Source organism: Aethalodelphis obliquidens, unplaced genomic scaffold (genome assembly GCF_003676395.1).
Source record: "Aethalodelphis obliquidens isolate GAN/ISIS:26980383/991018 unplaced genomic scaffold, ASM367639v1 scaffold133, whole genome shotgun sequence".
Lineage (NCBI taxonomy): Eukaryota > Metazoa > Chordata > Mammalia > Artiodactyla > Delphinidae > Aethalodelphis > Aethalodelphis obliquidens.
Window position 1 is genome coordinate 1,105,329 of NW_020838077.1, and position 15,907 is coordinate 1,121,235.

Genomic DNA, 15,907 nt, shown 5'->3' on the forward strand with positions numbered 1-15,907 from the left:
CAAGTCTTTATCTGGCTTTGGTGTCAGGGTAATGCTGGCCTCATAGACCTAATAACCTGTTCGGCCTAGAAGCAGTTAAGATGTAAATTCCATGCAAAAATGTTTTTTCACAACTACTATGATCTTTTGCATCTTTTGTGCTCCTATTCGTTTTGGGGATTCAGATTTGTTGCCACTGATTGTTTAGTTATATGTGACATTGCACTTTGCCAACATACATGCCTAGTCTGAGGTAAAAAATAATGGGTGTCTGGCATCACACAAAGAGTTGGTAAGGCCTTACACATCCCTCTAGGGAAAATATAGACGAATTCTGGGATACCAGTGGATATGGCTGTCCAGATCGGTGGAACTCCAATGGTCCACGACCTCTCCAAAAGGCTAGGGTGTGGGGTGGGGTGGAGCACTTGGGAGTTTCAAAAGGGCAAAAGCAAATGAATACTGAAAATGGCAGAAGCACCTGACTCTGGATGGGTGAACCCCCCAGTACAAAGGGTAAAACCTCCACCTGTAGGTCCGGGAAACTAGGCGCCAGCCTGGGAGCATGGGTGCCCCGCGTTGCCAAGCAACCGTAGGGCTCGCCCCCGGGGCCACAGGGACTTGGGCTAAGTGAGGGCAGCCATCTTGGCCAGTTGGTCTCTGCTGCGTTGCCTTCCTTGCTCTGATTTGTAAAATGGGCCTACCAGCGCCTTTGTGCCCTGACGCACAGGCTTGTTGAGGATCACAACACGGCACAAATTATTTTAAAAGCATTCGTAGCTGGTGAATCCCCCTGGTGCCACTGGGCCTTCCTTTTCCCTGCCGACCTGGGCGCGGGTCCCTGAGCAACGGCTACAGTCCTTGGGCCGCCTGGTGGAGGCCTTTCCTGAGGGTCCAAGACGCGGGTCTGAGGGGCAGGGGGTCCCGGAGGCACAGGCAGGGCTGGGGTTGCCCAGAAGGGCCCGGCAGTTGTCGCAGAGGCTCCAGCAGAGCCCAGTGACTGAGGCCTTTCTGCGATTAGGCGGCAGGTGGCCCAAGTGAGTCCGGGGCTGGGCTGGAGAGGCCACGGAAGGGTGGGCCAGGTGCTGTGATGCTGGATGCACTGCAAAGGAGACAGAAACAAGAGGCTCAAAGCAGGGGTCCCTGTGAGGCTCAGGATGGCAGCTAAAAGTGAAATATTAGCTCCCTTTCTTGGTGTGGAAATAATAACCAACATTCTATAGCGCATTTTGCTTTGCAGAGCGAGGTTCATTTATTTACCTGATCTCACTGAATCCTTTCTGCAGTCCTCTGGGATGTGGGGGTTATTATTATTATCTCCCTTTTATGGGAGATAATGGGGGTGATGGTGGTGTTGGAAGGAGCTTCATGGCTGGGTTAAGGCCAACTGATGCCCTAAGAACAGCTCTACAGTGGTGCCTCCTTGGCCTTTCCATGGTTTAACATAACATCTAAAGAATACTGAGTCCTTCAAGCCATTAATATATTTCACCATTTATTTGGATCTTCTTTGATTTCTTCCATTTTTTTTTTTAGCTTACAGCATAGATATCTTACAAATATTTTGTAAGATTTATACCTAAGTACTTCACATTTTATGGTATTGTTGTAAATGATACTGTTTTAAATTTCAGTCTTCAGTAGTTTATTTATTTATGTGTATTAACAAACAATTTTTAAAATATTGACCTTGTATCCTGTGGCTTTGTTAAACTCATTTATTAGTTCTGCTCCTGTTTGTAGAATCTTTGGCATTTCTTTCTTTTCCCCCAAACTCTATTGAGATATAATTGATACATAATGTTGTGTAAGTTTAAAATGTACATCATGTTGATTTGAAACACATATACTACGATATGAGTACCACCACTGTGTTAGCTAACACCTCCATCGCATCACATAATTACCATTTATTTTTTGTGGTGAGAACATTTAAGATCTACTCTCTTAGCAGTTTTCAATTATACAATACAGTACTGTTAACTATAAAAACAATGCAATGCATTAGGTTCGCAGAAATTGTTCACCTAATAACTGGAAGCTCGTACTCTTTGACCAATATCTTCCCAATTCCCCCATTCTCCTAGCCCCTGGTAACCACAATTCTACTCTCTATTTCTGTGAGTTGTTTTTCTTTTAGATTCCACGTAAGTGATATCATATAGTATTTCTCTTTCTCTGTCTGATTTATGTTTACTTAGCGCTATGCCTCAAGGTCCATCCAGGTTGTCACAAATGGCAGAATTTCCTTCTTTCTCATGGCTGAATAATATTCCATTATATAGATATAGATATATCATATCTTCTTTATCCATTCATTCATAGATGGACTTGTAAGTCGTTTCCATATCTTGGCTATTGTGAATAATGCTGCAATGAACACGGGAGTGCAGGTATCTCTCTGATATCCTGTTTTTATTTCCTTTGAATATATACCCAAAAATGGGATTGCTGGATCATATGGTAGTGCTATTTTTAATTGTTTGAGAAATCTAATAAAAACCAAACTCATAGATATGAAGAACAGATTGGTGGTTTCCAGAGGCGGGGTGGGCAAGATGGGTGAAGGTGGTCAAAAGGTACAAACTTCCAGTTACAAGACAAATAAGTTCTAGAGTTGTATTATACAGCATGGTGACAAAAACGTGTATTCTGCTGCTGTTGGATGTCTGTTAGTTCCATTTAGACTAAAGTATGGTTCAAGTCGAACGTTTTCTTGTTGATTTTCTCTCTGGATGATCTGTCCATTGCTTGAAGTGGAGTATTGAAGTTCCCTGCTGTTATTGTTTTGCTGTCTATTTCTCCCTTCAGATCTGTTAGTGTTTGCTTAATATATTTAGGTGCTCTGGTGTTGGGTGCATATATATATATATTTTTTTAAAATATATTTTTATTTATTTATTTTGGCTGTGCTGGGTCTTAGTTGCGGTATGCAGGATCTTTTTTAGTTGAAACACGTGGGCTCATAGTTGGGGCATGTGGACTTCTTAGTTGCGGCATGTGGACTCTTAGTTGCGGCATGCACGTGAGATCTAGTTCCCCGACCAGGGATCGAACCCGGGCTCCCTGCATTGGGAGCGTGGAGTCTTACACACTGGGTCACGAGGGAAGTCCCTGGTGCATATATATTTATAATTGTTATATCTTCTCGATGACTTGATCCCTTTATTATTATATAATGACCTTCTTTGTCTATTGTTATTGTTTTTAGCTTAAAGTCTATATTATCTGATATAAGTAAAGCTACCTTTGCTCTCCTGTTTTCCACTTGCATGGAATATCTTTCTCCATCCCTTCACTTTAAGCCTATGAGTGTCCTTAAAGCTGAAAGTGAGTATCTTGTAGGCAGCTTATAGTTGGATCTTTTTTTAATCCATCTAGCCACTCTGTGACTTTTGACTGAAGAATTCAATACATTTACATTTAGAGTAATCATTGATATGTAAAGACTTACTAACTAATACCATCTTATTGATTTCTGTCTGGCTGTTTTGTAGTTCTCTTTGTTTCCTGTCTTGCTGCCTTCCTTTGTGAATTGGTGATTTTCTGTGGTGGTATGCTCTGATTTTCTTCTCTTTGTCTTTTGTGAATCTACTGTAAGTTTTTTTTGCTTTTTAGTTACCATGAGGCTTACATAAAACCTCTTATTAGATGTATCAGCATGCAAAAACTTAATTTCACTAGCATGCAAAAACTCTGCCCTTTTACTTCTCACCCATTTATATTTCTAATGCCAAAATTTACCTCTTTTTATATTGTATATTCATTAAAAATTATAGTAGCTATAGTTATTTTTAGTACTCTTGTCCTTTAACCTTTACACTATAGTTAAGTGGTTAACACACCATCATATTACAGTAATAGAGTTTTCTGAATTTGACTGTATACTTACCTTTACCTGTGTGTTGTATATATATGTATGTTTTCATGTTACTAATTAGCATCTTTTCATTTCAACTTGAAGAACTCCTTTTAGCATTTCTTGTAAGGCAGATCTAGTGGTGATGAACTCCCTCAATTTTTGTTTGTCTGTTAAAGTCTTTATTTCTACTTAATAAAGGACAACTGTGTCAGATAGAGAATTCTTGGTGGGCAATTTTTTTCTTTCAGCACTTTGAATATATCATCCCACTCTTTCCTGGCCTGTAGGATTTCTGCTAAGAAATCCACTGATAGCCTAATAGGGGTGCCTTTGTAGTTTACAATCTTCTTTCTTGCTTATTTTAGATTCTATCTTTATCTTATATTCTTGGCAGTTTTATTATAATGCGTCTAAGAGAAGATCATTTTAGACTGAAATAATGGAGTGATCTAATAGTTTCACGAACTTGAATATTCAAATTTCTTGCAGGTTTGGGAAAATTTTAGCCATTATTTCTTTTAAATAGTTTTTCAGTCCCTGTCTCCCTTTCTTCTCCTTCTGGAACACCAGTGATTCAGATTTTGTTTCTCTGGATGGTGTCCCATAGATCACATAGGCTTTCTTCACTCATTTTTATTTATTTCTCTTTTTTAAAGTTTTAAATAGTTTTTATTTTTAAATAGTTTAAGATTTACTAAAAGTTATGAAAATAGCTCAGAGGACCTCTGTGTACCCTTTTCCCCATCATCTGCCAGTGATAACATCTTAGGAGACAAAGAAATTGACATTGATACAATACTATTCACCATGGCTTATGTAAAAGTGCATTGTTTAATCCCCAAATGTTTGGAGATTTTATAAATATTTTTCTTTTCTCTATTTCTAGTTTAATTCCATTATGGTTAAAGAACATATTTTGTATAATTTCAATTCTTTTAAATTGTTAAGGTTTGTTTTACAGCCCAGAATATGTTCCTTTATACGAATATTTCATATGCACTTGAAAAGAATGTATATTCTGCTTTTGTTGGGCAGAGTGTTTTGTCATTGCCATTAGGTCCAGCTAGTTGATATGTTGTTCAGGTTTTCTTTATCCTTACTGATTTTCTGTCTAATTTTTCTCAGTTTTGGAGAAAGGAGTGTTGAAGTCTCCGACACAATTTTGGGTTTGTCTATTTCTCATATCAGTTCCATCAGTCTTTGCTTCATGTGTTTTGCAGCTCTGTTGTTGCACACACATTTGTGATTAGCATGTTTTCTTGGAGAATTGACCCCTTTATCATTAAGTAATAGCCCTATCTATCCCTTGTAACATACCACATTCTGAAGTCTACATTATCTAAATATAGCTACTTCAGCTTTATTTTGGTTAGTGTTTGCATGGTACATCTTTTTCAATTCTTTTACTTTTAGTATACTTTACTTTTACTTTTAGTATATTATTATACTGATATTTAGTGTGGGTTTTTTTGGAGATAAAATATAGTTTGGTCTTTTTTTAAACCAATTTGACAATCTCTTTTAATGGATGTGTTTAGACTCTTCACATTTAATGTAATTATTAACATTGTTGAACTTGGGTCCACCATTTTATCATCTCTGTTTTGTACCCTTTGTTTTTTACTCTTCTATTTCACTTTTCCTGCCTTCTCTTCTTTTATTCTAATATTTTTAATATTCCACATCAACTTACCTATTGGTTTTTGGCTATATCTCTTCATATTACCTTTTTGGTAGTGGTCTCTGGGTTACAATATACATACCTTAGAGTTAAAAATCTACTTCGAGTTAAAAGTTTGCAACTTCAAGTAAAATGTAGAAGCCTTACAACCATATAGGTTGCTTTCCCTATTGTTGTCATATATATTACATCTACACACATTATCTCACTAACAATGTTACAATTTTTGCTTCCAACAGTCCTACATATTTTGAAGAATGTGTGAGGTATAAAATAGATAACTGTATTTATCCAAATATTTACCATTTCTGTTGCTCTTTCTTCTGTTCTGTTGCTATTGCTGAAGTTCCAAATGTCCCTTTGGAATTTCACATCAGCCTGAAGAACTTCCATTAACAATTCTTTTAGGGCAGGTTTGCTGGTGACACATTCTCTCAGTTTACCTTCATCTAAAAATATTTATATTTTGCTTTCATTTCTGAAGCACATTTCACTGGGCTGACAGGTTTTTTTCCTCCAGGACTTTACAGATGTTTGCCCCACTGTCTGTTGGCCTCTATGGTTTCTAATGAAAAATCTGTTCGGATTCAAATCTGAACGATTTGAATCGTTCTTCCCCTCATTGTGATATGTTATTTTCTTCTGATTGCTTTCAAGATTTTTTCTTCATCTTTGGTTTGCAGAAGTTAGATTATGATGTATCTGGGGCAGTTTTCCTTAAAGTCATTCTGTTTGGCATTTGCTGGGCTTCTTGAATCTATAAATCTATGTCTTTTGCCATATTTGAAAAGTTTTCAGCCATTTTTTCTCTAAACGTTTTTTTCCTTTACCAATTTCTCTCCCTTCTCTGGGACTCTAATGACATGAATGTTAGACCTTTTAATATTTCATAGGTCACTGAATTTCTCCTTTTTTAAAAAAAAATCTTTTTTTTTCTCTTTTATTAAGACGATAATTTTTATTGCACTATCTTCAAGGTCACTGGCTCTTTCTTCTATTATCTGCATTCTGTTGTTAAGGCCATGCAGTGAAATTTTTATTTCAGACATTGTATTATTTAATTCAGTGACCAGATATCGGAGGTAGTAGTGAAAGAGAATGAGCTGTCTAAAATCACACCTAGCTTCTGGCTTGGGTCATGGAGTGGTTGTTGGTACCTTTTACTGAGGAGTAGGAACAATGAGGAAGATAATGCATTTGGAGGTGTGAATTTGAGGTGCAAGTGGTATATTCAAGTGGTGATACAGTAGGCTTCTGTAGCTCCCTAGAGTTTGCATTTCTGGGTAGAGGTCAGGGTTAGTGATAAAGTTGTTGTGGTTTAAATCAATGTTTTTCAAAGTGTAGACTGCAATACCTTGTATCATGGCATCAATTTTGTGGGTTATAACGGCATTTTAAAAAATGGACCATAGGGACTTTCCAGTGGTAAAGAATCTGCCTTACAATGCGGGTCACATGGGTTCTATCCCTGGTCAGGGAACTAAGATCCCGCATGCCGTGGGGCAGCTAAGCCCGCGTGCCACAACTAGAGAGAAGCCCACGTGCTGCAACGAAAGATCCCACATACCGCAACTAAGACCCAGTGCGCCAACTAATGAACCCATGCACTCTGGAGCCCGAGCGCCACAACTAGAGAGAAGCCTGCGCACCACAACGAAAGATCCTGCGTGTGGCAACTAAGACCCAATGCAGCCAATAAATAAATAAATAAAATATTAAAAAATAAAAATAAATTGCTTTAAATGATTCAACAGTAGAGAATAAGAATTACAAAAATTTAGGGCTATATTTTAAAACTCATTTGAGAGTATGAGAGTTAGATTATTAGAAACCACTATGTTCAATCATAGGTCTGTTATTCATACTCTGCCTGGAAAAGCTCATCATCATGGTTTAAACTAAGGGTTTTCAAACATTTTTTTGAAACATCACAGTAAGAAATTAATTCACAATCCAGTCTAATATACATGCATACGCATACACACACGCATACACACACACTAAAACACAAGTTTTGTTAAATACCATTTACTCTTTATTATATGTAATATACTGATTTTTAAAATTGCAGTCCAATTTTTTAAAGATTTATTATGTATTTATTTAATTTATTTATTTTTGGCTGCGTTGGGTCTTCGTTGCGGCACGTGGGATCTTTGTTGAGGCATGTGGGCTCTTTCACTGTGGTGCGCGAGCTTCTCTCTAGTTGTGGCGTGCAGGTTGTCTCTCTCTAGTTGTGGTGCGTGGGCTCCAGGGCCCGTGGGCTCTGTAGTTGTGGTGCGTGGGTTCCAGAGTGCGTGGGCTCAGTAGTTTTGCGGCACGCAGGCTCTCTAGTTAGGGGCGCACGAGCTCAGTAGCTGGCCATAGACATATCCATCACCTCCCAAGTTTCCTCCCACCCGCTTTATTATTATTATTATGTTATTGTGTGTATGTGTGTGTGTGTGTGAGATAAGAACACTTAGCATAAGATCTATCCTGTTAGCAAATTTTAATTATATAACACAGTATTGTTATCTATAAGCACTATGCTGTAGAGTAGATCTTCAGAACTTATTTATCTTGCATAACTGAAACCATTACCCTTTGACCAAACTATTACCCTTTTCCTTCACCTCCAGCTGTTGGCAACCACCATTCTATGGTCTGCTTCTATGAGTTTGACTATTTTTAGATTTCTCATATAAGTGAGATTCTACTGTATTTGTAGAATTTCTGTGTCTGGCTTATTTCACTTTGCATAATGTCCTCCAGGTCCACCTGTGTTGTTGCAAATGCAGGATTTCCTTCTTTTTTAAGGCCAAGTAATATTCTATTGTATGTATATACCACATTGTCTTTATCCATTCATCCATTGGATATTAGGTTGTTTCCATATCTTGGCTATTGAGGATAATGCTGCAATGAACATGGGAGGGTAGATATCTCTTCGAGATCCTGATTTCAATTCCTTCAGATAAATATCTAGAAGTGGGATTGCTGGATCATATAGTAGTTCTATTTTTAATTTTTTTGAGAAACATCCATTGGATTTTCCATGACCGTGCCAGTTTCCATTCCCATCAGTAGTGTACCAGGGTTTCCTTTTCATCACATCTTCACCAATACTTATCTTTTGTTTTTTAAATAATAGCCATCGTAACAGGTGTAGGTGAAGGTTCAAATTCTGTAGCATGGAAGGTTCTTGGCAACATGTTATCTTTTGCATTTGGATAATAAACTGGTTTGTTTTCGTATCTTTTATAATAGCAAGTCTGTCCCATTGCCTTGATGTTTTGGTTTCTGAGGCAATCAATCAAGTCTCAACCAGCAGTACAGAATACCAGCGCTCTTGATAGCCCTCTGGATACGTAGCTTCGAATTGTGTGTTTCTAGCACATTATTGTTGTAAAAATATTTTTGAGAATATTTGAGAATATATCTTGTATAAGTTTTCTTTCAGAATTTAATCTCAGGGAAACTATTATTTTTTCTGACATAGTAGTATTTTTTCTCCTGTCAGCTGAATAATTAATGTGATTCAGTATTTCCCTTTTCTCCTTGGTTGATGGGACTCTTCAAACCAGTTTAGTCATTCTCTTAATGGTTTGGAGTTAGTACATATACTTTCCTTCACTTTTTGTGTTGATTTTCTTTTTTACTTCCATGTTATCAATTAATTTTAATATAAATTGTCTATATTTGTGGTGGAAAGAGTAAGTATAAATAAATACTACACTATAAGTCTTAGTACTTGCAATGATAATAAATCATTATTTTATCTCACTTAATTTCTTCCAGTTTTATTGAGATGTAATTGACATACGGTACAGTATAAGTTTAATATTCATTTTATCTCACTTCTGAGAAACTGCTCTAAGTTAACATAGCACTCACTTTGTTTCTTCTTCATTAAGTAGGATAGAAACTATTCCATCCTAGTTACCTTATTGTACTACATAAGGTCAAACACTATCTGATTTCACTCTGGAATCATTTTGCAGATCTCTTTTCTTATTGAGGGCATTTTCATCTTCATCTTAATATTACCCATGTTAATTTTCATAGGGTAAAATTCTAAACCATCTGAAGATTCTGAAGGGAGACAGGGACAGGATTCGGAATTTTCAGTCTACGGGACAACATGAGATTCAGGCCCTGCTGGTAAGAGAAGTCTCAAGTGAATGTTCTGTGTACCTCTGTTGGGTGGGAGAGTGTGTGTGTGTGTGTGTGTGTGTGTGTGTGTGTGTGTGTGTGTGTCAGGGGGAGGGGGGATATTGAAGGATGGGGAGAAGGAGGGTGTGATGAAAGGGATTCTTGTTCTGAACTCATTTCCAGATCTCACAAATGTTCTGGTGTTTCCTAGCCTCTCAGAAGAAATCCTCTTCCCCTTTCTGCCTTTACTGCAGGCAAAATTCCAGAACCACAAGCAAGACATAGCATCAGTGTTTGAGCAGGGCCATCAGTTCCTGAGAGAAAGGGAGCAGTACCTGTTGAAGTGGCTGGATGGGATGGAGCAAGAGCTCACTGAAGGGAGGAACAGCCATGTCACCAAGGGCTCTGAGGATGTCATCCAGCTTGAGACCCTGATTTCTGAGTTAGAGAAGAAGGCTCGGCAGCCAGCACTTGAACTTTTGCAGGTGAGTGACCAACTAAACTGTACCTGGGTCCCCTTGCTCCAGGATGCAGTGTAGCCCTCCATTAGCATGAGATTTGGACAAGGAGTCAGGAGAGACAAGGTTTTGTTCTCATTTGTTGAGTTCTTTAATAAGTTAATCAGCAAAGCAATAGGTTTTAAGTCCCAAATTGCGGTGGGCAAGGGACTGTAATAGACCCAGATCTTACAATGAGATAGTAAGATCTATACATTTATAATTATAAGAAATAATCGCATGTTAAATCTTGTGGTCAGACAGGAAGCCCCAGGAATTCTGGAAAAGACTAGGTTTAGTCAGGGAAGTCTTCAAGGAAGAAGCAGCTCTTAATGGCAGCCTTGAAGAAAATGTAAAGATTTGGATTAGCAGGAAGGAGGAGTTGAACATTCCATTTGGTGGAGGTGCATTGGTTAGAATGAAATAAATGAATGTGATAATAAACTTAATGAGTGTGATAATAAAAGGGTGGGTGTGGGTGCTGAGGAAGATAGTTTGGAAGGTAGAAAGGGTACATAGAGTGAACGGAGCTACCTTTCTGGAGGAGTCAGCTTAAGTGAGGAAGAAGTTAGAGGGAAGATGAGACAGGTAAGATGGGGTCAAATGAGTAGAGGCTTTCCAAGGCAGGCTGAGATTTCAGTCTTAACCTGGTAGACAATAGGATTCTTGACAGATCAAGGAAGGTTTCTTGGAGGGGTGCTAGACTAGCACTCAAATAGAGAAAAGGATGGGGAAACATATGTCCACATAAACTGATACTACAGTGGAGAACAGAACAGGTCCAGGCTCATCAGAAAATTCTCTGTACAGTCCTGTTGTGTACCCATTCCCCAGCAAGCCCATCGTAGGGAATGGTGTCAGATCCTGGGAACCTTATTTCCATGACAGTCTGTCTTCTCTTCCTTTCTAGGACCCAAGCAACATAATAAGCAGGTAAGTGCTGCTTGCTTTTTTTTTTTTTTTTTTTAACCACTTAGGTGTTCCTTTGTTTTTTCTTTCTGTCACCATAACTTATTGAAATCTGGCAAGGGCTGGAAAGGGGTTGTTTGGAGGAAGAGAGGTTCTTCTAGAAAGGGTAAGTTGAAAGGTGTTCCATAGAATGAGGGAGGGAGTTCTAGAAAAATTATTGGCATGGAACTTATGTTAGGATGGTAATGGGATAGGGAGAAATGAAATGGGAGGAGATTATGGGAGAGTATTAGAGAAAATTTAGAATACACATTTGTTTCTAAAACCCTATTTCCTCTTGTTCTTTCTGTACTTGATTCCCAGCTGCTTCTCCTGGCCACAACTTCCCTCATATTCTGTAGAGCACATTTCATCGTCAGATTGCCCTCTATGCTTGCTAGTGATGGTTTCCTGCTCTCTGCCTGACCATAAGAAGAGGGACATTTATATGAGTCATAGAGATAATGGGTTCTTGAACAGTGCGTCTGAGGGAATGTGTGTTAGGCATTTAACATTGACAGTTTTCAAAAATTATACCCACACGATACTCAGAAGCTTTGAACAGAGATAAAAGGGAGGTATTTTGATAATACACTGTTCATCCCAGAGACATCCAGGACTATTGGCATATACTGAATGTTTACTGTGGACCAGTTACTGGGTAGAAAGGGGTGTAATGAGATAGGTTACCAGATTCTGTCTGGGGAGACTAGACAGAGACAATTAGAGATGAGCAATTATATAAGAAATGAGAGTGATACAGAATGGGTAAGACTTCTTGCCTGAAAGCATTTTGTCTGATATTAGTAGAGGTATTCTAGTTTTTTTTTGATTAGTGTTTGCATGCTATTTAACTTTTTATCCTTTAACTCTCAACCTTTCTCGGTTGTTATTTTTATGTACCTCTTATAAGAACATAAATTTTTTTTTCTTTTTAAATAAATTCATTCTGACACTTTTTAATTGGAATATTTAGTATTTATAGCTCCTGGAATATCACAATTTTCATTTATATTTTCAAAAATAGTTGCATAATTTGCCAAATAATGTCCTTAAATTTAATTTTTTTATGTCAATGTATTTGTTTGTTTTGTGTATTTCTACTTTTGACTCCTCTACTTGCCTCTCCCTTTTTTCCATTTTTAATATTTTTTTATTTTTGTGTGTGTATATCTATGAGCCCTGCTTTTGTCATAGGCCAAAATTTCTAGTATTTGGTATTTTTATTGTTTTCTAGCTATTTTAAATTTGATTTGCTATTTAACATAAGATTTAAGAAAGAGGATATCTGTCAGTGGCGCTGAGTTCTTTTTCTAGTAGTTTCAGGCTTCATAGTTTTTAAATCTTGTGATCACACAAGTTGGTTGCCATTTCTACCATTTTGGACTTTATTGAGGCTTTCTGTATTGTATGTTGTAGATTTTTGTACAGTTCTAAACACTTAAAAAGAAAGTACATTCTCTGGGTTCTTAGAATAGGATTTGATATAGCTCCATGAGGTTTTCCTTAGTAATTTTGTTATTTAGGTATTTTGTATTGATACTTATTTTTTTACTTCTTGATATGTCATGGACTAAAAGAAATCACTCAAAGATTCCTATTAGCAATGAATTTTTGCCAATTTTTCTTGTATTCTTATAGTTTTTGCTTTTTATATTTTGATGTTTTCTTTTCTTTTAAAGAGAGTTATATCTTAATTGTGGATTATAATCTTCTTAGTAACATAAAATACCCTCTGTTGTCTTATTTAATATTTTTTTGCCTTGAATTTAATCCTGTTTGATAATATCAAGACCTCAAATTTCTTTCATATTGTATTTAGCTTATATATGTCTGCCCAGCTATACCTTAATTTTAAATTTAAAGCTTTTAAAAATGTATATTTAAAGCTTAATTTTGGGGCTTCCCTGGTGGTCCAGTGGTTAAGACTCCACACTTCCATTGCAGGGGGCCCGGGTTTGATCCCTGGTAAGGGAACTGAGATCCCACATGCCGCACAGTGCGGCTAAAAAAAAACAAACAAAAAAAGCTTCATTTTAATTTTATTTATCTAGTTTATATCCTCAGGTAATTTCTTTAGAGGTTGTAGTATTAGTAGCATGTTTCAAAGACTTTCAAAGGCAGAAAATGGCTTTCTTTCTTTTTTAACATGGTCTATAAATGACATATTGGTGGGTAGAGAATCCTTGGATCATGGACCATTCTTCAGAACTCTATATATCTACTCTTTGAGTCTGATGTTGAAACTATGCACTTGGAAATGAAGCTTTTACTCTCTGCCCCTTTGGTCCGTTGTTGGTGTTTGTGCACATGCACGTGCTGACGATGGGAAATCATGCCTCTCTCTCAGGAGTTCTAACTGTGACTTCATTTTCTCTAGATATCCCCAGAAGAAGTTCTGGATTGAAAAGTCTACCAGTCCTCCAATCAAAAAGCAGACAGAAGAATTTTCAGATAAACTTCTTTCTTTAGAGAAAGGACTCAAAGGATTCCATGGTAAAGGAAGTGGTTTGAGCCTAGAAAAACTTCTTACTTTCTCTATAATGTTTCCTTAGGTTTTGATTGTGGCGGTGGCTTCTCAGAGTTCCTTGCTCTTGTGCACCTCACTTACACCATGCAGGGACATCGGGGAGGGAATCTAAGCAAGTCCAAACCAGAGAGGATTCCACATGAGAGTCTAACAATGTTACCTAGACTAAAGTAGAATCATAGTCAATAGGTCTCAGAGTTGGTAAAAAGATACCTCACCTTTAACAGTGAGGTAAAAGAAAATTGGAAGGCTATGGAAAACAGTGTGGCATTTCCTCAAACAATTAAAAATATAATTACCATATGATCCAGCATTTCCACTTTCCAAAGAATTAAAAGCAGGATCTCGAAGAGGTATTTGCACACTCATGTTCATAGCAGCATTATTCACTATAGCCAGGTGGTAGAAGCAACCCAAATGTCCATCAGTGCATGAATGGATGAACAAAATGTGGCATGTGGAATGTGTAGACAATGGAACATTATTCAGCTTAAGAAAGGAAGGAAATTCTGACACATGCTACAAGATGGATGAATCTTGAGGACATTATATTAAGTGAAGTGAGCCAGTCACAAAGGGACAAGTACTGTATGATTCCTTTTTGAGGTCTTTAAAGTAGTCAAATCCATAGGAACAGAAAGTAGATTAGTGGTTGGAAGGACAGGGAAATGAGGAGCTGTTGTTTAATGGGTATAGAGTTGGAGTTTTGAAGAATGGAAAAGTTCTGGGGCTTCCCTGGTGGCACAGTCGTTAAGAATCTCCCTGCCAATGCAGGGGACACGGGTTCCAGCCGGGGGCCGGGAGGATCCCACATGCTGTGGAACAACTAAGCCCGTGCGCCACAACTACTGGGCCTGCGCTCTAGAGCCTGTGAGCCACAACTACTGAAGTCCATGCTCCTAGAGTCCGTGCTCCGCAACAAGAGAAGCCACTGCAGTGAGAAGCCTGTGCACCGCAACGAAGAGTAGCCTCCGTTTGCCACAACTAGAGAAAGCCCGCACTCAGCAGTGAAGACCCAACGCAGACAAAAATAAATAAATAAATTTATTTATTTAAAGTGAGAGAGTGGCATGGACCTATATACACTGCCAAATGTAAAATAACTAGTGGGAAGCAGTCGCATAGCACAGGGAGATCAGCTCAGTGCTTTGTGACCGCCTAGAGGGGTGGGATAGGGAGGGTGGGAGGGAGACGAAAGAGGGAGGAGATATGGGGATATATGAATATGTATAGCTGATTCACTCTGTTATAAAGCAGAAACTAACACACCATTGTAAAGCAACTATACTCCAATAAAGATGTAATAATTAATTAATTAATTAATTAAAATACCAAAAAAACCGAATGGAAAAGTTCTGGAAAATGGTTGTACAGCAATTTAAATATACTTAATATTAATGAACTGTACACTTAAAAATGGTAAAGATGGTAAACATTATGTGTTTTTACCACAATTAAAAATTTAAAGAGGGCTTCCCCGGTGGCGCAGTGGTTGAGAGTCCACCTGCCGATGCAGGGGACACGGGTTCGTGCCCCGATCCTGGAAGATCCCACATGCCGCGGAGCGGCTGGGCCCGTGAGCCATGGCCGCTGAGCCTGCGCGTCTGGAGCCTGTGCTCCGCAACGGGAGAGGCCACAACAGTGAGAGGCCCGCGGAACGCAAAAAAAAAAAAAAAAAAATTTAAAGAATACTGGGAGAATTAATCTAAAAGAGTATCTTTGAGAGTAGAGAAAAATAGTGTGGTTCAGGACTAGAAGTTTAGGGCTTACTTTAAAAACAGGGAACATGCCCAAAGGTACTCTTTAATGAAGCACCAGGTGGGTTCAGCGGATGTAGGCATGCATATTTACATGGGTGTCTCCTGAATTGATTTCTCTGTTTCGCTTGAGCTTTCATGGTGCCCTGTCATCTTTTAAAGTTATATTAGCCAACAGTAAGAGAATTTAACCTAGAAGATGTGGTGTCAAAATTGCTTACTGTCCTTTGGTACTTTTATTCTAGGAAAATTGATGAGGGATCTGGAATATAAAACAAGTGAGCATCTGGAGGGGATAGTGGCTGAAGTTTGCTAATTGCAGCTTTCCTATGAAGCTCCATTACTTATGGGTCAGCTCTTTCGTTTTAAAGAGGAAGGTCTTCGTGTGACTAATGTATCCAAATTCTTTATCCCGAGAATTCAGATTTCAAACCCACAAACCTTTCCCCAGATTTGTGCAGCTGCAGTGATCTCAGTCCTTACCGTTTTGCCCTCTCAAGTCTCATCACACTGCCTGTG

The 15,907-nt window shown here is 38.2% G+C and overlaps 1 protein-coding gene across 1 annotated transcript in view; it reads left to right on the forward strand.

Annotated features, from left to right (window-relative positions):
* Window positions 1-13,967, forward strand: part of LOC113616261 (tripartite motif-containing protein 26-like) — a 28,655-nt gene extending 14,688 nt beyond the window's left edge. Inside the window, exons 4-7 of the mRNA XM_027099607.1 lie at window positions 9,570-9,665; window positions 9,911-10,141; window positions 11,064-11,086; window positions 13,482-13,967. Coding sequence (XP_026955408.1) covers window positions 9,570-9,665; window positions 9,911-10,141; window positions 11,064-11,086; window positions 13,482-13,656 — 525 coding nt within the window. The 3' untranslated portion in view covers window positions 13,657-13,967. The remainder of the gene's footprint in view (window positions 1-9,569; window positions 9,666-9,910; window positions 10,142-11,063; window positions 11,087-13,481) is intronic.
* Window positions 13,968-15,907: the final 1,940 nt, after the last annotated feature.